This window comes from Salmo salar, chromosome 17, assembly GCF_965601325.2.
Source record: "Salmo salar chromosome 17, fSalSal1, whole genome shotgun sequence".
Lineage (NCBI taxonomy): Eukaryota > Metazoa > Chordata > Actinopteri > Salmoniformes > Salmonidae > Salmo > Salmo salar.
In genome coordinates this window covers 6,574,295-6,600,290 of record NC_138307.1, presented here as the reverse complement: position 1 = coordinate 6,600,290, position 25,996 = coordinate 6,574,295, and the positions used below count along the sequence as shown (strand labels likewise).

At 42.3% G+C, this 25,996-nt stretch overlaps 1 protein-coding gene across 1 annotated transcript in view; it reads right to left on the bottom strand.

Annotated features, from left to right (window-relative positions):
* LOC106575230 (low-density lipoprotein receptor-related protein 1B) overlaps window positions 1-22,820 on the bottom strand; it is a 162,685-nt gene extending 139,865 nt beyond the window's left edge. The window contains exons 1-6 of the mRNA XM_082964378.1: window positions 22,805-22,820; window positions 21,933-22,070; window positions 5,527-5,646; window positions 4,418-4,546; window positions 1,574-1,834; window positions 1,299-1,461 (exon numbers count right to left, since the gene is read on the bottom strand). Of these exons, the coding sequence (XP_082820504.1) occupies window positions 1,299-1,461; window positions 1,574-1,834; window positions 4,418-4,546; window positions 5,527-5,646; window positions 21,933-22,070; window positions 22,805-22,820 (827 nt within the window). The remainder of the gene's footprint in view (window positions 1-1,298; window positions 1,462-1,573; window positions 1,835-4,417; window positions 4,547-5,526; window positions 5,647-21,932; window positions 22,071-22,804) is intronic.
* Window positions 22,821-25,996: the final 3,176 nt, after the last annotated feature.

Below are 25,996 nucleotides of genomic sequence, written 5' to 3'. Positions count from 1 at the left end.
GATCATATACTGAGACAATATCGCTATATGCTTTCTATTCATTTCTACAATCCAACTCCATTTTAGCAGAACACTAAATCATTTTAAGTTAACTAAGTGAAATCCATTGAAAATACATGAAATCCTTAGATACATTCCCTTTGTCATCCCTTTGTCATCTGACAGATATCATGGGAGTAGAAGGGAGTCATTTTCCCCTGAAGGGAAAACTAACGTATTGCCGATGATATCGCATCTATAATTGAACACATTGGTCCTGGAATATTACCCCTCTCACTTTGATGTTGTCAAAGCAGCTTTGTTGCGTGTGAGTGCAGTGAGTGGCACAGGAAGATAACACAATCTCCTAACAGCAACTGACTGCTAAGGTGCAGGAGCCACTTAAATCCAAGTCAGGAATACCACAGGTTTGGAAGTCTAAGCCTTAAAATAGACTGTCTCAAACAGCATCATATTCCCTATACAGTGCACATTTTTTACTGAGGCCCATAGGGTTCTGGTCAAAAGTAGTGCACTATATAGAGAACAGAGTGCCATTTGGGATGCACTCATAGTTTCTTTATCAGCTGGAAGTGGCACTCAGTTTTGACAACTGGTACAGCTCTGCATCACATACAAATACAGGTCTGCTCAAATTGAGTTGTCAAATGTTGTGAGCTGAGTCAGTTTGAGTTAAAGTAAAAAAAAATATATAAAAAAATCTGTAGAATGTGAAAGTAAATATAGTGGTGTCTGTTGCTGCTTTTAGGAAATGAAAATATATCATATGGTTCCGCTACATTGAACCTTAAATCAAACAGAAAAATATGTGTTGGTACCAGTACAACAGCTGATGGCAAGCTGAGACATATTTAGACGGGAAAGCCTTGCTGTCAAGGCTGTTTGAAGGATCGGACCAAAATGCAGCGTGTTCGTAGTTCCACATATTATATTTATTGTGAAACTAAATGCAATACACGAAAAATACTTGAATACACAAAAACAACAACCCGTGACGCAGAGAGGAAAACACACTACTCAAAACATAATAACCCACAAAACAGGAAGAGAAAAACCCCTACTTAAATATTATCTCTAATCAGAGGCAAAGAGGACCAGCTGCCTCCAATTAGAGATCAACCCAAACAATCCCAACATAGAAATAGAAAAACTAGAACTTAAACATAGAAATAGAAAACATAGAACCACCCAAAACACCCCCTGTCACGCCCTGCCCCACTCTACTATAGAAAATGACATCTTACTAGGGTCAGGACGTGACACTTGCATAAAATACATTTCTCAATTTCTCAACTTACCCCATCAATGAGTCTAGAGCAATTCCACCAGGGTTTTGAAGATCGAGATCAACTATTGTGACACATGCGTCGTCTTGTTCATTGCAGACATATATTCTTTCACTTACTCTATCCACAAAGTAAATGCTTCTTGTGAGCCAGTCAATGGCAAAATGTTCCACATCTACAACCAAATGAAAAAAAGTACATTGTGACTAGAGCAAACTTTTTTGTTAGAGCAGCAACATCCAAACCCTTATGATAGATATTTCTACATAATTTGAAATGAAACTTACTCTCTAGATTCTCTCCTATCCTTACTCTTCGCATCTGTGAAAAGCCTTTAAACTTTGTCATGGTGGCACACCAAAGCTGACGGTTGGAGTTTGTAAAGGCGATCCAACATAATGATTCCTCCTTGTAATAGAAATCCAACGTGTGAATCGTCTGATTAGTATCCAATGGCTTTAGGTTGGGTATAGACGACCCATTGAGGTGTGTGACTGTGATGTGTTCTGTACTCGCAATCAGCAACACAGGTGGTCTGTCCCCAGGATCTGAGAGATCGAGAGAGAGACTGAAATTAGTATCCATCCATACATTCTTAAAGGATACTTACGGCATACAATCCAACAACAGAAACTTCAAAACAGAGCATCTGAATGAGATTATAATAAGCACTTGTTTGCTGCTAATGACCCATCAGGCAAACATTCATTTGTTTCCAAAAATCTCTGATTAATTCTCTATAACAAGTTGATATAGACAAGCTTTTACAGGTGTCTATGTAGCTTTGACCATTACAGTGCGAGTAGCATGTTAAAATGGTAGTATTCCACTATTCAACTAGTTTGGGACAATGAATTTACTGCCACTTTCACAATTACTGCTAATGTCCAGTCACTGTTTAGGTTCCATTATTTATGGACTATTTCAAAGGGGAAAGCCCACTACTGTAGATCTCTTTCTAAGGGATAGCCCACTACTGTAGATCTCTTTCTAAGGGATAGCCCACTACTGTAGATCTCTTTCTAATGGATAGCCCACTACTGTAGATCTCTTTCTAAGGGATAGCCCACTACTGTAGATCTCTTTCTAAGGGATAGCCCACTACTGTAGATCTCTTTCTAAGGGATAGCCAACTACTGTAGATCTCTTTCTAAAGGATAGCCCACTACTGTAGGTCTCTTTCTAAGGGATAGCCCACTACTGTAGATCTCTTTCTAAGGGATAGCCCACTACTGTAGATCTCTTTCTAAGGGATAGCCCACTACTGTAGATCTCTTTCTAAGGGATAGCCCACTACTGTAGATCTCTTTCTAAGGGATAGCCCACTACTGTAGATCTCTTTCTAAGGGATAGCCAACTACTGTAGATCTCTTTCTAAAGGATAGCCCACTACTGTAGATCTCTTTCTAAGGGATAGCCCACTACTGTAGATCTCTTTCTAAGGGATAGCCCACTACTGTAGATCTCTTTCTAAGGGATAGCCCACTACTGTAGATCTCTTTCTAAGGGATAGCCCACTACTGTAGATCTCTTTCTAAGGGATAGCCCACTACTGTAGATCTCTTTCTAAGGGATAGCCCACTACTGTAGATCTCTTTCTAATGGATAGCCCACTACTGTAGATCTCTTTCTAAGGGATAGCCCACTACTGTAGATCTCTTTCTAAGGGATAGCCCACTACTGTAGATCTCTTTCTAAGGGATAGCCCACTACTGTAGATCTCTTTCTAAGGGATAGCCCACTACTGTAGATCTCTTTCTAATGGATAGCCCACTACTGTAGATCTCTTTCTAAGGGATAGCCCACTACTGTAGATCTCTTTCTAAGGGATAGCCCACTACTGTAGATCTCTTTCTAAGGGATAGCCAACTACTGTAGATCTCTTTCTAAAGGATAGCCCACTACTGTAGATCTCTTTCTAAGGGATAGCCCACTACTGTAGATCTCTTTCTAAGGGATAGCCCACTACTGTAGATCTCTTTCTAAGGGATAGCCCACTACTGTAGATCTCTTTCTAAGGGATAGCCAACTACTGTAGATCTCTTTCTAAAGGATAGCCCACTACTGTAGATCTCTTTCTAAGGGATAGCCCACTACTGTAGATCTCTTTCTAAGGGATAGCCCACTACTGTAGATCTCTTTCTAAGGGATAGCCCACTACTGTAGATCTCTTTCTAAGCGATAGCCCACTGCTGTATATCCAGCAGGAAAGTAAACAAAGGATTGTCACCGGGTGTTTTACAACTGTTATTGACCTAGGAGACATAAGTGTGCTGAAAGCATGGGAAATGTAAGGAGGTGTGTGTGAGCGTGAGTGTGAGTGTGCGTGGCCTGGACTTCTATTCACCCATGAAGAGTGTGATTTACCAGTCCAAGGAAAGTTAGGCCACACGGTACTTGAGTAATGGAAGTAATGCTAGTCATAAATCAGGGTTCCCTCTCTTGCTAAATCCTTTCCTTTAATGGTTATGTCTTAAAGGGACACTTCAGGATTTTGGCAATGAAGCCCTTTATCTTCTTCCCCAGTCAGATGAACTCGTGGATACCATTTTTATTGTCTCTGCGTGCAGTTTGAAATAAGTAAGTAACTAACAATAACACAATTGCTAACTAGCATTAGCGCAATGCCTGGAAGTCTATTGTAAGTGCTAGCATGCTATCAGATGCCATAGACGTCCAGTCACTCCGCTAACGCTAGTTAGCATTGGCTCATGAAACTACCTCTAACTTCATTCATATGGCTATAGAGATATAAAAATGGTATCCATGAGTTCATCTAACTCTGGAGCAGTAGATCAAGGGTTTCATTGTCAAAATCCTGAAGTGTCCCTTAACATCCCTCTTGTATTATCTGCAACAATTGTAAAGTTACCTGATTGAATCATCACATTATGTTGGCCCCAAGGGGAAAAGTAACACAGAACAGCAAAGACATGTAGACATGAAATAGCTCAGGTCGTGTTACAGGTCGGCTATACATGTTCACCAGATGAGTCTCCAATATAAAGTTCAATTCATATTAATTAGATGGAAACCCTTGGTTTACTTCATGAAACAACACATTCTAGAGGTAAAACCTCTCCATCAAAGACATGCTGCATACTAAAGCCATGATACATCATTCATCCTACCGGTCTTGGCTTTGCAGGACCTTCTGTTGGGTTGTAGGATGTATCCATCTGTACAGCTACATCTATATGATCCAAAGGTGTTCATACATGTCTGGCTACATGTATCATATACTGTGCAGTCATCGTGATCTACAGTGAGAGGGAAAGAAATTGTTACAAACTAAGTGCAGTTCAAACATGACCTAAATACAGTGCATTTGGAAAGTATTCAGACCCCTTGACCTTTTCCACATTTTGTTACGTTACAGCCTTCTTCTAAAATGGATTCAATAGTTTTTTCCCCTCATCAATCACACGCAATACTCCATAATGACAAAGCAAAAACAGGATTTTAGAAATGGAAGAGGAAGAGTCTTGGTGGTTCCAAACTTTTTCCATTTAAGAATGACCGAGGCCTCTGTCTTCTTGGGGACTTTCAATGCTGTAGAAGTGTTTTTGGTACCGTTTCCCAGATCTGTGCCTCGACACAATCCTGTCTCGGAGCACTACGGACAATTCCTTCGGCCTCATGGCTTGGTTTTTGCTCTAACATACACTGGCAACTGTGGGACCTTATATAGACAGGTTTGTGCCTTTCCAAATCATGTCCAATCAATTGAATTTACCACAGATGGACTCAAATCTAGTTGTAGAAACATCTCAAGGATGATCAATGGAAACAGGATGCACCTGAGCTCAATTTCAGGTCTCATAGCAAAGGGTCTGAATACTTATGTAAATAAGGTATTTCTATTTTTTTATTTCTAAAAACCTGTTTTCGCTTTGTCATGCGGTATTGTGTGTAGATTGATGAGGATTTTTTTTTTATGTAGTCCGTTTTATAATAAGGCTGTAACGTAACAAAATGTGGAAAAAGGGAAGGGGTCTGAATACTTTCCGGTACATAAACCTGGTTTAATATGGCCCCAAAAAGACATCTCAAAAGTGTCACCTTCACACATACAGAGTATAATATATGTGTCCATTTAGTAGTTATTCCAGAATGATCCAAATATGACTTACTGTGTTGTCGAACATAAAAGCGCTACCATTCTTTTTTTGTCATCAGTTTGTTAATATCCGCCACTCATCCCTTTGATTTAGATGAATTGTTGGCTGTCGGTCCTTACCTCTGCAGGCTCGACCATCCTGTTCCACCTCGAAGCCGTCTGCACAGAAGCAGAATGTCACGTTTCTCATTTTGACACAGCCGTACTGACACAACAACTCTTGGCACTTTGGCTGGAGTTCTGGAAGACAAAGTAAAAAAAACATTGTTGTGTGTAGGTGGTTGACATTGCCATGGAAAAAGCAATAACAGGTGTTATGTCATGTTAATACGTCACTAATGTCTCTGGGCTTTCAGACTTGAAGTTGAAATGTAATTTCCTTTCTTACTGCCAGCAGAAGGGGAAGAGGTGTGAAAGATTTGAAACCCCCGAAAGAGGGCATAGAAACCCTTTTTAAATAAGTGATTCCGATCACTTTGTTAGCTGTTTATCATTTGGTGTGCATGATTTATTTCACAGCGATTTCAGAAAGTGAATTTCTGTTTAAAAGCTGCTTATGTTGATACATTTCTCCGACGCCACTTCAAGGTTGCTGTCAACAGTAGTAGAAGTAGAAATGTAAGGTCCATTGTAGGAAATTCATTACTTCCTCCAACAGCAATAACTGCTCATAATCACATGCATCAGTCAGAGAGCTGTCCAAGGCTACATCCCAAATGGCACCATATACCCTATTCCCTATATACTGTATTGCACTAATTTTGACCAGAGCCCTGGTCAAAAGTAGTGCTCTATATAGGGAATAGGGTGCCATTTGGGGGACACAGGGGCTTCCTGCTGTTCTGTCATTATCTCTCTACACCTACCTTGTATTTATTGTTTCATAAATTGGTGGAAGAATGTCAGTGATTTATATTCTTGCACAACATGTGCCACTGCCACAAATTGCAATGACTTCAATACCCAAAATATCATTCAAAAGCGTTTATTTCCTCATAAACCTGTCAGTGGCTAACCTTGGGAGTGGGAAGCAGAGTTATATCTATTTATGTCAAGCAGGCAAGAACGCTAGAGTCATCGCACAGCATTTCTAAATCAATTACTGTCAGTGAACTTCACTTTAATTTACATGCATTCACTTTGATGCAAGTCTCACCTTTCTGTACTGAAACATTTCCAGGCCAGCTCCATCCCATCTCCCACTGATTACAAACAGCCTCTTCATTCTCCCATGATGCCTCACCAGGACACCACCACTAGGGAGTCGACCAAAACTCATAACGACTTTTCCTTCTATGAGAAGTAATATGGCTGTTCTGGTGGTGTTTGAGTAATATGGCTGTCCCCCAATTCCCATCGTCTGTTCTCCCCACAGAGATGGTGATGGTGTTGTTGTAAAGCCCATCTGTAAACAGCCCATCCAACTACCTCATCCCCATACTGTATTTATTTATTTATCTTGCTCCTGCACCCCAGTATCTCTACTTGCACATTCATCTTCTGCACATCTACCATTCCAGTGTTTAATTGCTATATTGTAATTACTTCGCCACCATGGCCTATTTATTGCCTTACCTCCCTTATCTTACCTCATTTGCACTCACTGTATATAGACTTTTCTTTTTTTTCTACTGTATTATTGACTGTATGTTTGTTTATTCCATGTGTAACTCTGTGTTGTTGTATGTGTCGAACTGCTGTGCTTTACCTTGGCCAGGTCGCAATTGTAAATGAGAACTTGTTCTTAACTAGCCTACCTGGTTAAATAAAGGTGAAATAAAAAATATATAAAAAAAGGTACAGTAGATTATAGTGACCCCCTCCTAGTGGTGAGATGGATCACCTCAGGGGGCCAGCATCCTAGACCTCAGCCCCACAGCAGCCCCATCAACCCCAGGCAGACCCGACAGCTCTATATCTTGTTTACTGATTCCCAGAGCAAACACCTGTGTCTGGTCCTGTGTCTGGTCTCTGGTTAGTGGAGCACGACGGTGGCGGAATCACCTTGAGGATTCACTGTGTGAGTTATGTGGCTGTAAATTTACCACAGCGCCATGGCAGCGGAGCGCAGGGGAGGTTCACACACTGTCAGGTGTCTTGTTTAATGGCCTGTTTCACAGCCAAACTACATTATCAGGAATCAGAGAGGCAAATAATGCCTGGCGTTACTTAACTTTTCGCTATATTTTCACAATTTTTTTTTACAGAACATAATCAGTATATCAAAACTAATCAAGATGTTTTGTATATATTGTATAGAATGCCAACACAGCACTATGGCTTCCGGTTTAGCATGAGAATGGACAAGAAGCTCGTGGACGAGGCTCTTACGCATTAGTTAATTTTGCCAAATTTGTACTTTGCATTCCACTTTCTTACATATCATATTTGATTGGTGAGTTTGTGAGTTAACGTTTTGATTCAAATGTCACACGACCTGAGGAGCAGAAGACCTGTAACTAACGTTTCAACCGCGATGGCAAACGTGAATGGTAATGGCGCAGACTCCAGTCCAACCGTTACAGAGCACTCCCCCAGAGATCTTCAGAACCTCTGTACGTTTCTGGTCTCGGAAATTATATTGCCACTCAGTAGAGCTTTCCTTTGTTTAGTATTTTCTCATTTTTTTCTAGATACTTACTGAAGGACTTTTCACCACTTTATTACGCCCTATTGATCATTCGTACATGTACAGACACTTGGCCCCTTTTCTTTTTTGTAACAGGGTAACATACTGTGGGACACTTATTTGGCCATCCTTAAGACACATTGTACGTGTTGCACTGATTGAAGACTCCCTGTGTCAGGACAGTTCCGTTTCACTGTTATGGGGTCTTTGTTTTGGTTATCTGTTGACCTACTTTACCGTTTTGTGAATGCCTTTGCAAATGTATTTCACTACCGGTTCTATGTAGCCTCTCCGCGTTAGGATAGAAAGGTTTTCTGTTTATATGCACCGAAGCTGCACAAACTTCATCCTGCTGTCTCCATTCGCTGGGGAACGAGACTTTGGGTTTGGGTGGGAGTGGAGGGGGAGTGACCTTTTTTGGTCCTATTTTTGTATTTTTTGTGTTTGGTTTTGTTTGGTTTTTATCTTAGCTTTTTTCATCAGTTTTCTCTGTTATCTTTGCAAATTCTTGGTCTGTTTTCACACCTTTTTCATTTCAATATTTTAGATGGCTAACAACGCAAATAATAGTAATATGGGAATAGGTAGTCCTAATTCTATAAAGTTTTTATCTTGGAATAAAGCTTGAATTTACAATCTGAATTCAATCTCTTGTCCACTACAGATGCAGAACGGTTACTATTGCTAGTGAAACCTACTATGAACATGGCGACTGGGCAAGTCGTCTGCTCACACAGCAATTAAAACGCAGAGCTGCTACCTGTCTGATTCCCCAAATTAAAGATTCCTCTCATAGCTTGATTTCTGACCCTACAGGGATCAATGACACCTTCAAATCTTTCTATTCCTCCCTGTATACGTCTGAATTTCCTTCAGATACTGCCAATATGGCTACATTTTTGGGTGAACTGGAGACTCCCACAGTTGAGGCTGAAACTGCAGATGACATTGATTCCCCTCTCAGCCTTGAAGAAGTTATTCAGTCTATCAAGTCAATGCAGAGCAGCAAGGCTCCAGGGCCTGATGGGTTTCCAACTGAGTTCTTTAAGAAATTCTATACCAAGTTGGCCCCTTTACTTTTATCTATGTATAATGAATCACTTGAACATGGCTCATTGCCACCTACCCTAACACAGGCTTCTCCTTAAGAAGGGGAAAAGACCCCACTTCCTGTTCTTCAATTAGGCCCCTAAGTCTCCTTAATGAGGATGTAAAGGTGCTGGCGAAGGTGATAGCGAGGCGTCTGGAAGTAGTTTTACCAAGACTCATATCACAGGAACAAACCGGCTTTATAAAGGACAGATATTCATTTTTTAACGTTCGGATGCTGTTTAACATTATTTATTCTAAACAATTCTCCAACTCCTCTGAGGTGGTAATCTCCCTAGACGCAGAGAAGGTATTTGACAGAACTGAATGGGAGTACCTATTTGCTGTTCTTAAAAAATTAGGATTTGGGGACACATTTTTGCTCATGGATCCGTCTCTGTATACCTCTCCCCAGGCCAGTGTCTGTACTAATGACACCCATTCTGATTATTTTGCCCTGGAACGTGGGACATGCCAAGGCTGCCCACTGTCCCCTTTAGTATTTGCCGTCGCCATTGAGCCCTTTTCAGTAGTTTTATGGGCATCCTCCTCTTTCCAGGGTGTAGCACGGGAAGGAGTTGAATATAGGTTAATCTCCAGAAAAGTGAATCTCCAGAAAAGTGAGTGCTTCCCAATCAATCCAGAAGCACTACACCTCCAGCAGACATACTTGCCCTTTCAGCTTAGCCACTCTGGTTTCAAATACCTTGGAGTGAACGTAACTCGTTCATTACATGCTCTTTTTTCTGCAAACTTTGCTCCCCTTCTTGCGCAAATGAAAACTGATTTTCAGAGATGGGATAGCTTACCACTATCACTTATAGGAAGGATTAATGCTGTAAAAATGAACAGTTTACCCAAATTCCTTTATCTATTTCAATCTATCCCATTGTTTTTACCAACGTTTTTTTTTAAGTCAATCAATCAGGCTGTTACCACATTTATCTGGGGAGGAAAGGTACCCAGTCAGTAGATCTTTATTTCAGAGATGCAAGTTTACTGGAGGGCTGACACTACCCAATTTGTTATACTATTACTGGGTAGCAAACTTTCAGAAATTGCCATTCTGGTTACATGCTCCAGATACCCCATGGTGCCACCTAGAGGCACATTCTTGTATTTCTGCTTCTCTTCCTTCTTTACTCTGTTCTTCTCTCCCAACATCCCCCTCTCGCTATACTCACAATCCTGTAGTGCTTTCCACACTTAAGATTTGGTACCAGTTTCGATGGCATTTTAAATTCTCCTCTGAATCTACTATGGGTCCTATTGACAAGAATCACTTATTCCCTGCTTCCCTAATAGATAATCCTTTCTCTCACTGCACAAGGAAAGGTATTAAGTTCTTCCAAGACTTTTCTAGTATTTTTTCTAGTTTTCCCAACCTGGTCTCTAAATAGTCTTTGCCTCCATCTCACTTTTTCCGTTACCTTCCAATTAGGCATTGTGTCTCCTCCCAATTTTCTGGCTTCCCTGCTCCACCCCCTTGCCAACCCTGGGATGGCATATTGACTCTATTACCTCGATAGAAAGCAATCATTTCTCAGATATATCTGCGTATTTTTTCGTAGCTTGCAGAGGCTCCCCTCTGATGAGATGCTTTAAGGGTTCCCAGTAGGTATTACCAGTAATCAATATAATACTATCCAGTCCAAGCACGTTTGTCTAAGATTAACTGATCATTTATTTATTTCTGTTTTTGTATTTGGAATCTGTATTGAGTTGTTTGTATATTTTTCCCCCTTGTATTCTTGATTGTTTATTTGTTGCGATATCTCTGTAGAATTTTTGTTTTCTAGGACCGAATTGAGGGAGGGTGTGGGGTGGGTTGGCTATATGGGGTGATCAGAGTGGGTGGTTGGGAGGGAGTGACGGAGGGAAGGAATTGAGGTGGGTGGAAGGGGTAGGGCGGAGAGGTAGGGAAGGGACTAGGGGGGTTGGGTGGATCTGTTGTGTGGAGGAAGGGAGGGAGAAAGGGTGGTTGGGATATGGTCAAATCTTTGTACTTACATTGATGTACAGTCGTGGCCAAAAGTTTTGAGAATGACACAAATATGAATTTTCACAAAGTCTGCTGCCTCAGTTTGTATGATGGCAATTTGCATATACTCTAGAATGTTATGAAGAGTGATCAGAGGAATTGCAATTAATTGCAAAGTCCCTCTTTGCCATGCAAATGAACTGAATCCCCCAAAAACATTCCCAAGTCATTTCAGCCCTGCCACAAAAGGACCAGCTGACATCATGTCAGTGATTCTCTCGTTAACACAGGTGTGAGTGTTGACGACGACAAGGCTGGAGATCACTCTGTCATGCTGATTGAGTTCGAATAACAGACTGGAAGCTTCAAAAGGAGGGTGGTGCTTGGAATCATTGTTCTTCCTCTGTCAATCATGGTTACCTGCAAGAAAACTCGTGCCATCATCATTGCTTTGCACAAAAAGGGCTCCGCAGGCAAGGATATTGCTGCCAGTAAGATTGCACCTAAATCAACCATTTATCGGATCATCAAGAACTTCAAGGAGAGCGGTTCAATTGTTGTGAAGAAGGCTTCAGGGCGCCCAAGAAAGTCCAGCAAGCGCCAGGACCGTCTCCTAAAGTTGATTCAGCTGCGGGATCGGGGCACCACCAGTACAGAGCATGCTCAGGAATGGCAGCAGGCAGGTGTGAGTGCATCTGCACGCATAGTGAGGCGAAGACTTTTGGAGGATGACCTGGTGTCAAGAAGGGCAGCAAAGAAGCCACTTCTCTCCAGGAAAAACATCAGGGACAGATTGATATTCTGAAAAAGGTACAGGGATTGGACTGCTGAGGACTGGGGTAAAGTCATTTTCTCTGATGAATCCCCTTTCCGATTGTTTGGGGCATCCGGAAAAAAGCTTGTCCAGAGATGACAAGGTGAGCGCTACCATCAGTCCTGTGTCATGCCAACAGTAATGTATCCTGAGACCATTCATGTGTGGGGTTGCTTCTCAGCCAAGGGAGTGGGCTCACTCACAATTTTGCCTAAGAACACAGCCATGAATAAAGAATGGTACCAACACATCCTCCGTGAACAACTTCTCCCAACCATCCAGGAACAGTTTGGTGATGAACAATGCCCTTTCCAGCATGATGGAGCACCTTGCCATAAGGCAAAAGTGATAACTAAGTGGCTCGGGGAACAAAACATCAATATTTTGTGTCCATGGCCAGGAAACTCCCCAGATCTTAATCCCATTGAGAACTTGTGGTGAATCCTCAAAAGGCGGGGGGACAAACAAAAACCCACAAATTCTGACAAACTCCAAGCATTGATTATGCAAGAATGGGCTGCCATCAGTCAGGAGTTAATTGACAGCATGCCAGGGCGGATTGCAGAGGTCTTGAAAAAGAAGGGTCAACACTGCAAATATTGACTCTTTGCATCAACTTCATGTAATTGTCAATAAAAGCCTTTGACACTTATGAAATGCTTGTAATTATACTTCAGTATTCCATAGTAACATCTGACAAAAATATCTAGACACTCAAGCAGCAGACTTTGTGAAAATTAATATTTGTGTCATTCTCAAAACTTTTGGCCACGACTGTACATTTTGTAAAACTTGAATACATTTTTTTATATAAAAAAACAACATTACAACTATCTAAAGTAACATTAGGGTGATGAGATATTCCCAGTGCATTGGAATGTCTCATGTTTCCTTGGAAATGTGCATTCCATCTCTCCCGCTTTGCCTCTCATTGAGAGTACATGGCTGTACTCTTGAGTAAAACCTCTTAACTCACTCACTGATCTCTTATGATTAGTTGCTAATGTCCCATCTGGTATTGTCATCCTCAGACCATAAATAAGCCACCATGCCAACAGAAACGACCCAAGATGAGGAGCTGAGTGGAGCTAATGCACTTTTGTATCCAATCACAGTGTTTGTACAGTATGCTCTTTTTAGAGACTGTTTAGGGCCCATAGACTTAAGGAGTAACTTAAACACAATGCATCCTCATCGCTTTACAGAAGTTACAATTTGGCTTATTGGACCATTATTCACAGATAATTGCTCAATCTGGATGTATTTGCTATAGCGTCTTCTGTGCTAACGATACAGCATAAAGGAGTAAACAAACTTCTCTACTTGTCATCGTCTATTTGTCATGCCTTAACAAAATAGATGTAGATATTTTCTTTCGGCTCACTTCTCTACACGACAGGATCCATTAAGTGCTCTGTCTGTAGCCTCACTGACTCTTTAAGTTGGCAGTTTATTCTATGTCTTTTTATAAAATGCCAGTTTGTTCTGTCTGAAAATTCCTATTCTTAACTCTATTCTGTTGAATGCAGTATTTATTCAACTGCTTTGTATTCATCAGAGGAGAAACAGGGAAAAGTGGGCAGAGTAGAATACTGTATATGATTATTTCCACTGGGAGATGAAAGAGTTCACAGTGAGGCTTTTTATACATCTCTTTTCTGCAACACCTGCAACGGATTTTGTTGTTGTTGTGTTTTAAGTGTTTCACAGAACAAGTAAGACATATGGCAAATTTCGAGGTTAAGTTGTAAAATGTTCTATACTTTGTAGGCTTTGTACAATAGCCATAGCTGTTTATGAAACATGTATCATGGTTTCCTGCAATTACTGCATCATTCTGCTTAACAAAGTCACGCTAAAGACGTTTCCTTAAAAAAAGTAGCCTAGTCCTAGCTAAAAATAATCCTCAGTATCATGAATATGGTAATGTGATTGCAGTGTCATAGCACATGATGAATCATTCAAACGATCAAAGATGCCGTTCAGGTTTGAAGAACAGTCTTTTACACTAAGGTTGATTGAGGACTCTTTAGCCTTGTTCACACTGCAGGCCTTAATGCTCAAATCCGTTTTGTTTTTCAAATCAGTTTTGGAATACTGACTGTCCAAACAGCAAGTTACAAGTAACCAAATCGGATTTGTGTGTGTTCAGACAGCAGTTATTTGCTGACTTGTCTACACTTGTCTTAGAAAATACGGGTGTGTGAACACTGGTGTAGGCTGATTGGTGGTGGAGCTTGCGCTTCCTATCACTCAGAAGTTATGTAGTAAGATAAGGTGGCTGCCATGGACGTTTCCCAGTTACTTTGAATGTTCAACATCATAGTGTAAGAACACATTTAAAGCCTCAAAGGATAAAATTATCCAACTTTCAAAACAAGTCCTTTTTGGCTAGCCACAGCAGTAAACTAGCTAGCTAGGTAGCTATTTCTAGCACATTCACTAATGTGTTTGTAAACAATAAACTAGCTAGTTAGCTACCACATGTACTGTTCAAACTGTCAACAGAGCTAGAAAGCAACAAGATATGCCAAATAACAGTAAAAAAAACACTTGAGGGCAAATAAATCAGATTTAAATCTGATAAGGAATCAGATTTGTATCTGATTTCAAACCACCTATGAAGGTGGTTTGAAATGTGTCTTGAAATATCCAATTCCATGTGGTTTTTGGCTGTTCAGAATGCAGGATTGGATTTGAATCACTTAAACTGTGTAACGCCCTGGCCATAGAGAGGGGTTTTTGTTCTCTATTTTGGTTAGGCCAGGGTGTTACATGGGTGGGCATTCTATGTTTATTTTTCTATGTTGGTTTGTTTCTTTGGTTGGCCATGTGTGGCTCCCAATCAGGAACAGCTGTGGTTCGTTGTTGCTGATTGGGAGTCATACATAGGCAGCCTGTTTTTCCTTTGGGGTTTGTGGGTGATTGTTTTCTGTTTAGAGTTTTTCCTGACAGGACTGTTTGGCTGTCGTCTTTTGTTTATTTTTGTAAAGTGTTCTCTTTTCCAATTAAATATTTCAAAGATGAATACACATCCTCCGCTGCACCTTGGTCTCATTACGACGACGGCCGTTACAGAATCACCCACCAAAAAACGGACCAAGCAGCAGAGGAAGGAGAAGCACCAGGAGAGGGGCAGTATGGACTCGTGGAGATGGGAGGAATTACTGGACGGTAAAGGACCATGGGCTCAAGCTGGGGAGTATCGCCGCCCGCAGTGGGAGATCAAGGCAGCAATAGCTGAGAGGCGCTGGTATGAGGCAAGGGAGCGCAACAGGCACGAGAGGCAGCCCCCAAAAAATGTGGGGGGGTGCACACGGGGAGTGTGGCAGAGTCAGGTTGGAGACCTGAGCCAACTCCCCATGCTTACAGGAGGCAGCGCAGTACTGGTCAGGCACCGTGTTATGTGGTAAAGCGCACGGTGTCCCCAGTACGCGTTGATAGCCCGGAGCGCTGCATGCCAGCCCCCCGCAAGTGACATGCGAGAGTAGGCATCGAGCCAGGTCGGAGTGTTCCAGTTCAGCGCATCTGGTCTCCGGTGCGCTGTCTCGGTCCAGGCTATCCTGCACCGGCACTGCGCACTGTGTCTCCGGGGCGCTGGGAGGGCTCAGTTCGGCCTATGCCTGCGCTCCGCCCGTGCCGGGCAAAAGTGGGCATTCAGCCTGGAGTTTGGGTGGCAAACCTATGCACCAGAACTCCAGTGCTCCCCCACAGCCCGGTTTATCCTGTGCCTCCTCCTCGGACCAGGCCTCCAGTGGGTCGCTCCAGCCTGGTTTATCCTGTGCCTCCTCCCAGATCCAGGCCTCCAGTGGGTCTCTCCAGCCTGGTCTATCCTGTGCCTCCTCCCAGGACCAGGCCTACAGGGGGTCTCTCCAGCCTGGTTTATCCTGTGCCTCCTCCCAGGACCAGGCCTCCAGGGGGTCTCTCCAGCCTGGTGAGTCCTGTGCCTGCGCCCAGAGCCAGGCCTCCTGCATGTCTCCCCAGCCTGGTGAATCCTGGGCCAGAGCCGCCCGCCAGTCCGGAGCTGCCAGCCGTTTGGCATTTGCCAGAGAACACCAAGATTGGCAAATTCGCCACTGGCACCCTGTGCTCTTCACAGATGAAAGCAGGTTCACACTGAGCACGTGACAGATGTGACAGAGTCTGGAGACGGCGTGGAGAACGTTCTGCTGCCTGCAACATCCTCCAGCATGACCGGTTTGGCGGTGGCTCAATCATGGTGTGGGGTGGCCTTTCTTTGGGGGGCCGCACAGCCCTCCATGTGCTCGCCAGAGGTAGCCTGACTGCCATTAGGTACCGAGATGAGATCCTCAGACCCCTTGTGAGACCATATGCTGGTGCGGTTGGCCCTGGGTTCCTCCTAATGCAAGACAATGCTAGACCTCATGTGGCTGGAGTGGGTCAGCAGTTCCTGCAAGAGGAAGGCATTGATGCTATGGACTGGCCCGCCCGTTCCCCAGACGTCCTGCACCTGAGCCACCTCCTGGAGAGGTGGGTTGGGGAGGGAGGGTGTAGCACAGTGCCGTCATTGACGGCAGCCACCCTCCCTTCCCTCCCTTATTGTTTAGGGGGATATTTGTTGTTGTTTGGGTGTTTGTTTTTCTTTTAGGTGCATTCCGGGGTCTGCACCTTGAGGGGTGGGTACTGTCACGTCCTGACCAGCAGAGGGCGTAATGGTGTTAGTTTTGGTCAGGATGTGGCAGGGGTTTTGTGTGTGTGAATGGTTGTGTTGGTGATTGGGACTCCCAATTGAAGGCAGGTGTGTTGAGTTGCCTTTGATTGGGAGTCCTATATAGGAGTGTGTGTTTTTCTCTGGGGTTGTGGGTAGTTGTCCTTGCACTGCGTTGTATGTGCCTGCAAGACTGTTGCTGTCATCTTTATTGTTTTTGTCCAGTGGATACTTTACTCCTTTTTTTAAATTAAAAAACATGAGTATCCACATACACATACAAATATATATATATATACAGATAGGGAAAAAAGTATTTGATGCCCTGCTGATTTTGTACGTTTGCCCACTGACCAAAAAATAATCAGTCTATAATTTTAATGGTAGGTTTATTTGAACAGTGAGAGACAGAATAACAACCAAAAAATCCAGAAAAAACGCATGTCAAAAATTTTATAAATTGATTTGCATTTTAATGAGGGAAATTTTGTTGTTATTCTGTCTCTCACTGTTCAAATAAACCTACCATTAAAATTATAAACCGATCATTTCTTTGCCAGTGGGCAAACGTACAAAGTCAACAGGGGATCAAATACTTTTTTCCCTCACTGTATATATGTATAGTTGAAGTCGGTAGTTTACCTACATTTAGGTTGGATTCATTAAAACTCGTTTTACAACGATCCAGTGGGTCAGAAGTTTACATACACTATGTTGACTGTACCTTTAAACAGCTTGGAAAATTCCAGAAAATGATGTCATGGCTTTAGACGCTTCTGATAGGCTAATTGACATAATTTGAGTCAATTGGAGTTGTACCTGTGGATGTATTTCAAGGCCTACCTTCAAACTCAGTGACTCTTTGCTTGACATCATGGGAAAATCAAAAGAAATCAGCCAAGACCTCAGAAAAAAATGTAGACTTCCACAAGTCTGGTTCATCCTTGGGAGCAATTTCCAAACGCCTGAAGGTACCACATTCATCTGTACAAACAATAGTACGCAAGTACCGCTCAGGAAAGAGACACGTTCTGTCTCCTAGAGATGAACGTACTTTGGTGCGAAAAGTGCAAATCAATCCCAGAACAACAGCAAAGGACCTTGTGAAGATGCTGGAGGAAACAGGTACAAAAGTATCTATATCCACAGTAAAACGAGTCCTATATCGACATAACCTGAAAGGCCGCTCAGCAAGGAAGAAGCCACTGCTCAAAAAATGCCATAAAAAAGCCAGACTACGGTTTGCAACTGCACATGGGGACAAAGATCGTACTTTTTGGAGAAATGTCCTCTGGTCTGATGAAATAAAAATAGAACTGTTTGGCCAAAATGACCATTATTATGTTTGAAGGAAAAAGGGGGAGGCTTGCAAGCCGAAGAACACCCTCCCAACCGTGAAGCACGGGGGTGGCAGCATCATGTTGTGGGGGTGCTTTGCTGTAGGAGGGACTGGTGCACTTCACAAAATAGATGGAATCATGAGGAAAGGAAAATTATGTGGATATATTGAAGCAACATCTCAAGACAACAGTCAGGAAGTTAAAGCTTGGTCGCAAATGGGTCTTCCAAATGGACAATGACCCCAAGCATACTTCCAAAGTTGTGGCAAAATGGCTTAATGAAAACAAAGTCAAGGTATTCTAGTGGCCATCACAAAGCCCTGACCTCAATCCTATAGAAAATGTGCGGGCAGAACTGAAAAAGCGTGTGCGAGCAAGGAGGCCTACAAACCTGACTCAGTTACACCAGCTCTGTCAGGAGGAATGGGCCAAAATTCACCCAACATATTGTGGGAAGCTTGTGGAAGGCTACCCGAAACGTTTGACCCAAGTTGAACAATTTCAAGGCAGTGCTACCAAATACTAATTGAATGTATGTAAACTTCTGACCCACTGGGAATGTAATGAGAGAAATAAAAGCTGAAATAAATCATTCTCTCAACTCTTATTCTGACATTTCACATTCTTAAAATAAAGCGGAGATCCTAACTGACCTAAGACAAGGGATTTTTACTAGGATTAAATGTCAGGAATTTTCAATGTCCTCAGAATAGAGCATGTAACTATGCCAGCATGCCAAATGGTCCTAATTATTTTCCCCAATCATCACCTAATTAAATCACCAGTTTCCTGCACCTGGTATTCCCAGGGGGTCTCCTGTCACAGTACTAACCAGGCCCGATCCTGAACAGGCGTGTTCAGGGTGGTATGGCCACAAGCGTATTGTTTTACCCTGTTTCCACCCAAAAGTGCAGTGCTTTTGACTGCTGCGCCACCCAGGAACCCCTCAAAATTGCCAGTTTACTATTAGGCAACTAATTCATCCTCTGTTTGGATCAGGTAGTTGATGGGATAACTTTCTTGGCTAGTTTTCATATTAATGATAGTGAAACTTCATTCACAACATATTATTGTTGTTATAGAATCTGTATCTGTCATACATAATCTGTATTTGTCATACATTGCAAAGTATGATATCATGTTAATGTGTGTACTTTCATTGTATTGCTATTTGGAATGGTTTCCAAGTCTTTCACAAACAGTGATGCGTCATCAACTGTGAAAAGGACTACGATGATGGGGCCTGACCTGTCCAGCTAAGTCACACACTTTCTGATGGAGGAGATGGAAGACTCCACGATGGGACAGCTAGTACTCCTGGAGACTGACGTCGCACCCTGGTGGGAGGATACCTTCTACGAGGAGAGCACCAAGTCTCTAATGACCATGGACAAGAAGTTAATGCAGGCTGAGCAGACGGCGACCATCTTCTTGAGTCTCCACCGTGTCGTGGCAAGCCTTTGGGTGGTAACTATTACATGGACTCAATGCTGTTATTTTTTTAAGGTCTAATCACCTCTCTCCACATCTTTCTCTGGTTCCTCTGATTGTTTTGTACAATGCAGAGTATCCACAGGGGGTGAAATTGTAGTGTAAACATTTGAGAAGGTGATACTCGTGACTAGTGACTTGCAGGTGCTAAGACCCAGCAGGATGACGCCTTAGGAGGCTGCTGAGAGGAAGACGGCTCATAATAATGGCTGGAATGGAGTCAATGGAATGGAGTCAATGGAATGGAGTCAATGGAATGGTGTCAATGGAATGTTCGCTACCATTCCATGTATTCCGTTCCAGCCATTACTATGTGCACGTCCTGATCAGGCTGTTGATTGTGGCCTGTGGAATGTTGTCCCACTGCTCTTAAATGGCTGTGTGAAGTTTCTGGATATTGGCAGGAACTGGAACACGCTGTCGTACACGTCAATCCAAAGCATCCCAAACATGCTCAATAGATGACATGTCTGGTGAGTATGCAGGCCATGGAAGAACTGGGACATTTTCAGGTTTCCAGGAATTGTATAGAGATCCTTGCGACTTCGGGCTGTGCATTATCATGCTAAAACATGAGGTGATAGCGGCGGGTGAATGACACGACAATGGGCCTCAGGATCTCGTCACAGAATCTCTGTGCATTCAAATTGCCATCGATGAAATGCATTTGTGTTCATTGTCCGTAGCTTATGCCTTCCCATACCATAACCCCACCACCACCATGGGGCACTCTGTTCACAACGTTGACATCACACAATGCCATACACACCGTCTGCCATCTGCCCAGTACCGTTGAAACCAGGATTCATCCGTGAAGTGCACACTTCTCCAGCGTGCCAGTGGACATCAAAGGTGAGCATTTGCCCACTGAAGTCGGTTACGACGCCGAACTACAGTCAGGTCAAAACTCTGGTGAGGATGATGAGCAGGCAGATGAGCTTCCCTGAGACGGTTTCTGACAGCTTTTGCAGAAATTCTTTGGTTGTGCAAACCCACAGTTTCATCAGCTGTCCAGTCTCAGACGATCCCGCAGATGAAGAAGACGGGCTGGCATGGTTACACATAGTCTGCGGTTGTGAGGCCAGTTGGACGTACTGCCAAATTCTATAAAACGACGTTGGAGGTGGCTTTTGGTAGCCAAATTAATATTACATTCTCTGGCAACAGCTCTGGTGGATGTTCCTGCAGTCAGCATGCCAATTGCACGCTCCCTCAAAACTTGAGACATCTGTGGCATTGTATTGTGTGACAAAACTGCACATTTTAGAGTACCTTGTATTGTCTCCAGCACAAGCTGCACCTGTGTAATGATCATGCTTTTAAGCAGCTTCTTGATATGCCACACCTGCCTTGATGACAGATATGCACACTCTTGGCATTCTCTCAGCCAGCTTCATGAGGTTGTCAACTGGAATGCATTTCAATGAACCTTGCCTTGTTAAAAGTTGATTTGTGGAATTTCTTTCCTTCTTAATTGTGGATGGATTCTCTTGGAAAAGGAGAAATGCTCACTAACAAAGATGTAAACAAATTTGTGCACAACATTTGAGAGAAATAAGCTTTTTTTTGTATATGGAACATTTCTGGGATCTTTTATTTCAGCTCATGAAACATGGGACCGACACTTTACATGTTGCATTTATAATTTTGTTCAGAATAAATTGTCATGTTTGGATTGTTTCAAGAGTTCATAAAGAATTTTGATATATTCTATTGTACGGTAAGTGCTCTGGATGTATTGTTACAGGGACACTGTGTTACGCTGAAGGCAGATAGTTAAAAGAGGAGCGACACGGGTGTGCTCTTATCACTTTAACATAGTTGATTAGATTAGAATCTTGGTATGAGTTCCTGCCTATTGTTTTCACTAGCAAAGCGCAAGTAAATGTTAATTCAGGCTGGCTGTGAGTTTCTGCTTGAATTTTTTAAAAGTCAGTGAATTCGTTCATACTTTGAGAACCTGTTAGTAAGCTCCTTTGTGTATCACACACGTAGTATTTTCTCTTAGAGATTATTTTGAATTGAAGATATATGTAACCACGTTAAGTCTTACGTAGCTGATAGTCATCTACTTTGTAGCGTATCATGTATTTCATGTACACTGGAATTGTTTGAGTGTTAATTCTTTTGTGACTAATAAATCCTATTAGTTGAATTGAGTAAATGCATTCCTCGTTTTACAGAGTAATTAGTAGGTCTATTGGTAAATATAACTTACACTAGACATAGTATGTGCTTGGGTTCCACCTTGACATCCCTACATGACACAATAAATGAACGCTAGAACATTGGTCGCCAGGATTACTGTAGCTATTTGTATCTCGTCTCTTAATAATTGCATAACGGCGCAAAATAGACACATGTTCATTATAGTCATACTGAGAGGTGATGTAAGGCTAGATCCTCCAGAAATGTACATGCCCTGCTGCATTTATTCACCTAATAATGAAGTCAGATTGATGAATGTCATTTATTATTATATTCAACATCATTTCGTTCAACTACACACTCACCTCGACAGTGTACTCCTTCATCATATCCGTCCTCACAATCTCTCGCTCCATCGCAAAGTTTATTGAAGTGGATGCACATTTTGGAGCCAATGCACTGCATGTGATTCGGCGGACATCTCACCAACTCAGCTTTTGTACCTAAAATGAGAATTAAAAACAAATATCATGGGTTCAAAGTAATATTCTTGATTTGGTCATCAACATGAAGACGCTGTAGGCTTATGAGAGTCAGGAAAGTTAAGCTGTCTTTCCCATGACAAAAGACACAAAGGTGTATTAATAGTTTCTTTAATGAGACTATTGTGTTGGTGGTATACTTTTACCATCCCCACATGTTCACCCCACCATTGCTCCAGTCTTGTCAAACATATACCGTGAATGTTTTCTATTTTGCACCCCAGTATCTCTACTTGCACATTCATCTTCTGCACATCTACCATTCCAGTGTTTAATTGCTATATTGTAATTACTTCGCCACCATGGCCTATTTATTGCCTTAACTCCCTTATCTTACCTCATTTGCACTCACTGTATATATACTTTTTGTTTTATTTTGTTCTACTGTATTATTTACTATGTTTTGTTTATTCCATGTGTAACTCTGTGTTGTTGTATGTGTCAAATTGCTATGCTTTATCTTGGACAGGTCACAGTTGCAAATGAGAACTTGTTCTCAACTAGCCTACCTGATTAAATAAAGGTGAAATAAAAATAAAAAATACATCTGTAAAATCATAAAAAATGGCACATTTCTATAATGGAGGAATAGTCGTGAGGTAATGTTGATCTGTGATATATTTGTATAGCTGCAGACTATCAGGTTAGATACGATTTACAGTAGATTCTTTTTTTGTATTGCAATAAGCATTTACTGGTTCGCAGAGACATTGCTTTCGGTTCCCTTTTCAAAACCTATTCATAAGTATTGCTTTAGTGAATATAATAGATGTTGAGTAGCCCTGTGGGATATAATAAATGAACCCACTCTGTGTGATTTAATTGCAAACTGATTCTAGACTACTTAAAAAAATTATGAAAAATACTTTGTACTGATATATATGTAAAAAATAGTAAAAATAAAGAAAAACCCTTGAATGAGTAGGTGTGTCCAAACTTTTGACCGGTACTGTATTTATATATATTTTTTTCACATTTTCTAAATTATATATGATCCTCTTCCTGGGATCATAAAAATGGATCCACAGGGAATGGATCCACAGGGAAAGTTAATAGAGGGGAAACCTTGGGCGTTAACCAACAATGGAGTTTGTATAGTTTTACTCATTTTTACCTAGGTATTTGTAGTTGTCCACGTATTCTAAGTCAGAGCCGTCCAGAGTAGTGATGCTGGACGGGCGAGCAGGTGCGGGCAGTGATCGATTGAATGGCATGCATTTAGTTTGACTTGCGTTTAAGAGCAGTTGGAGGCCATGGAAGGAGAGTTGTATGGTGTCGTCTGCGTAGAGGTGGATCAGAGAATCAGGTAACCAGGCGAGGCAATCATTTGAGAAACCAAGGCTGTCAAGTCTGCCAATAAGAATATGGTGATTGACAGAGTCGAAAGCCTTGGCCAGGTCGATGAATACGGCTGCACAGTAATGTCTCTTATCGATGGCGGTTATGATGTCGTTTAGGACCTTGAGCGTGGCTGAGGTGCACCCATGACCAGCTCTGAAACCAGATTGCATAGCGGAGAAGGTACAGTGGGATTCGAAATGGTCGGTAATCTGTTTGTTAACTTGGATTTCGAAGACCTTAGAAAGACAGGATAGGATAGATTTAGGTCTGTAGCAGTTTGGGTCTAGAGTGTCACCCCCTTTGAAGAGGGGGATGACCGCGGCAGCTTTGCAATCTTTGGGAATCTCAGACGATAAGAAAGAGAGGTTGAACAGGCTAGTAATAGGGGTTGCAACAATTTCGGCAGCAGATAATTTTAGAAACAGAGGGTCCAGATTGTCAAGCCTGGCTGATTTGTAGGGGTCCAGATTTTGCAGCACTTTCAGAACATCAGCTCTCTGGATTTGGGTGAAGGAGAAATGGTGGGGTCTTTGGCGGATTGCTGTGGAGGGTGCCGGGCAGTTGACCGGGGTAGGGGTAGCCAGATAACAGACAGAACAGGTAGAGGGCAGAACACACGGATCCCCCACCAAATTAAACCCACCACAACCCCCATGCTCTGACAGAGCCCCACCCCAAAACCAGACCTATTAAAGCAGACATGATATACAATGAGGGCTCTAATTTAACAAACCTAACGCAATGGTTAAGCTAAGCGCTGGGCGGTAGCGTTATAGGTTCGGGGGTGTGTCAGAAATATTTTTGCTATTTTCACAAGCACAATTATTGGAACAGTGGCTGGCAGTAGGGAGAAAGGGCTGGGTTTTGATGAATTAACAAGTTGTGGGTGGGTCAAAGCTTGGACCCTCACTGGCCAATCAGGACGTGCTCCATGGCTAAATATGCGGTTGCTTCAAGTTGTGTGTTTATGGTCTTTTATGTATTGCTTTGGAATCAACTTCGATTCCAATGTTAGACCATTATAGTTTGTTAGACAGCTTACAGAAAAAAATAACAAAATATAGACCTATCCCATCTTTGCTAATCATGTTAACTTGAACCTGTTTGCAGTCCACATTGCTCTAAGTAATTGCATGACTTCCATGTTGAAATATGTACAGTGCCTTTGGAAAGTATTCAGACCCCTTGACTTTTTCCACATTTTGTTACGTTACAGCCTTATTCTAAAAAAATCCTCAGCAATATAAACACAATACTCCATAACGACAAAGCGAAAACAGGTTTTTCAAAAAAAATTGCAAATGTATCAAAAAGAAAAAACAGAAATACCTTTATTTAGGTAAGTATTCAGACCCTTTGCTATGAGACTCAAAATTGAGCTCAGATGCATGCTGTTTTATTTGATCATCCTTGAGATGTTTCTACAACTTGATTGGAGCCCACCTGTGGTAAATTCAATTGATTGGACATGATTTGGAAAGGCACACACCTGTTTATATAAGGTCCCACAGTTGACAGTAGAGCTCTGAGACAGGATTGTGTCGAGGCACAATCTGCAGCATTGAAGATCCCCAAAAACACAGTGGCCTCCATCATTCTTAAATGGAAGAAGTTTGGAACCACCAAGACTCTTCCTACAGCTGGCCACCTGGCCAAACTGAGCAATCGGGGGAGAAGGGCCTTGGTCAGGGAGGCGACAAAGAACCCGATGGTTACTCTGACAGAGCTCTAGATTTCCTCTGTGAAGATGAGAGAACCTTCCGGAAGGACAAGCATCTCTGCAGCACTCCACAAATCTGGCCTTTCTGGTAGAGTGGCGAGATGGAAGCTACTCCTCAGTAAAACACACGACACCCTGCTTGGAGTTTGCCAAAAGGCACCTAAAGACTCTTCAAACCAAGATTGAACGTCTGGAGGAACCCTGGCACCGCTCATCACCTGGCCAATACTATCCCTACGGTGAAACATGGTGGTAGCAGATCATGCTTTGGGGATGTTTTTCAGCGGCAGGGACTGGGAGACTAGTCAGGATCGAGGCAAAGATGAACAGAGCAAAGTACAGAGAGTTCTGGCCCAGCCAGAGTCCGGACTTGTACCTGATCGAACTGGAGAGACCTGAAAATATCTGAGCAAGCAACGCTCCCCATCCAACCTGACAGAGCTTGAGAGGATCTGCAGAGAAGAATGGGAGAAACTCCCTAAATACAGGTGTGCCAAGCTTGTAGCGTCATACCCAAGAAGACTTGAGGCTGTAATCGCTGCCAAAGGTTCTTCAACAAAGTACTGAGTAAAGGGTCTGAATACTTATGTAAATGTAATATTTCTGTTTTTTATTTGAAACATTTTCTAAAAAACTGTTTTTGTTTTGTCATTATGGGTTATTGTGTGCAGATTGATGTGGAAAAAGTAAAGGGCTCTGAATACTTTCAGAGTGCGCTGTACATACCACAGGAAGGAGGGACGGGGGGGAGGATGACTCATAACAATTGCCGGAACGGAGCAAACAGAATGGCATCAAACACCTGGAAACCATGTGTTTGATGGAT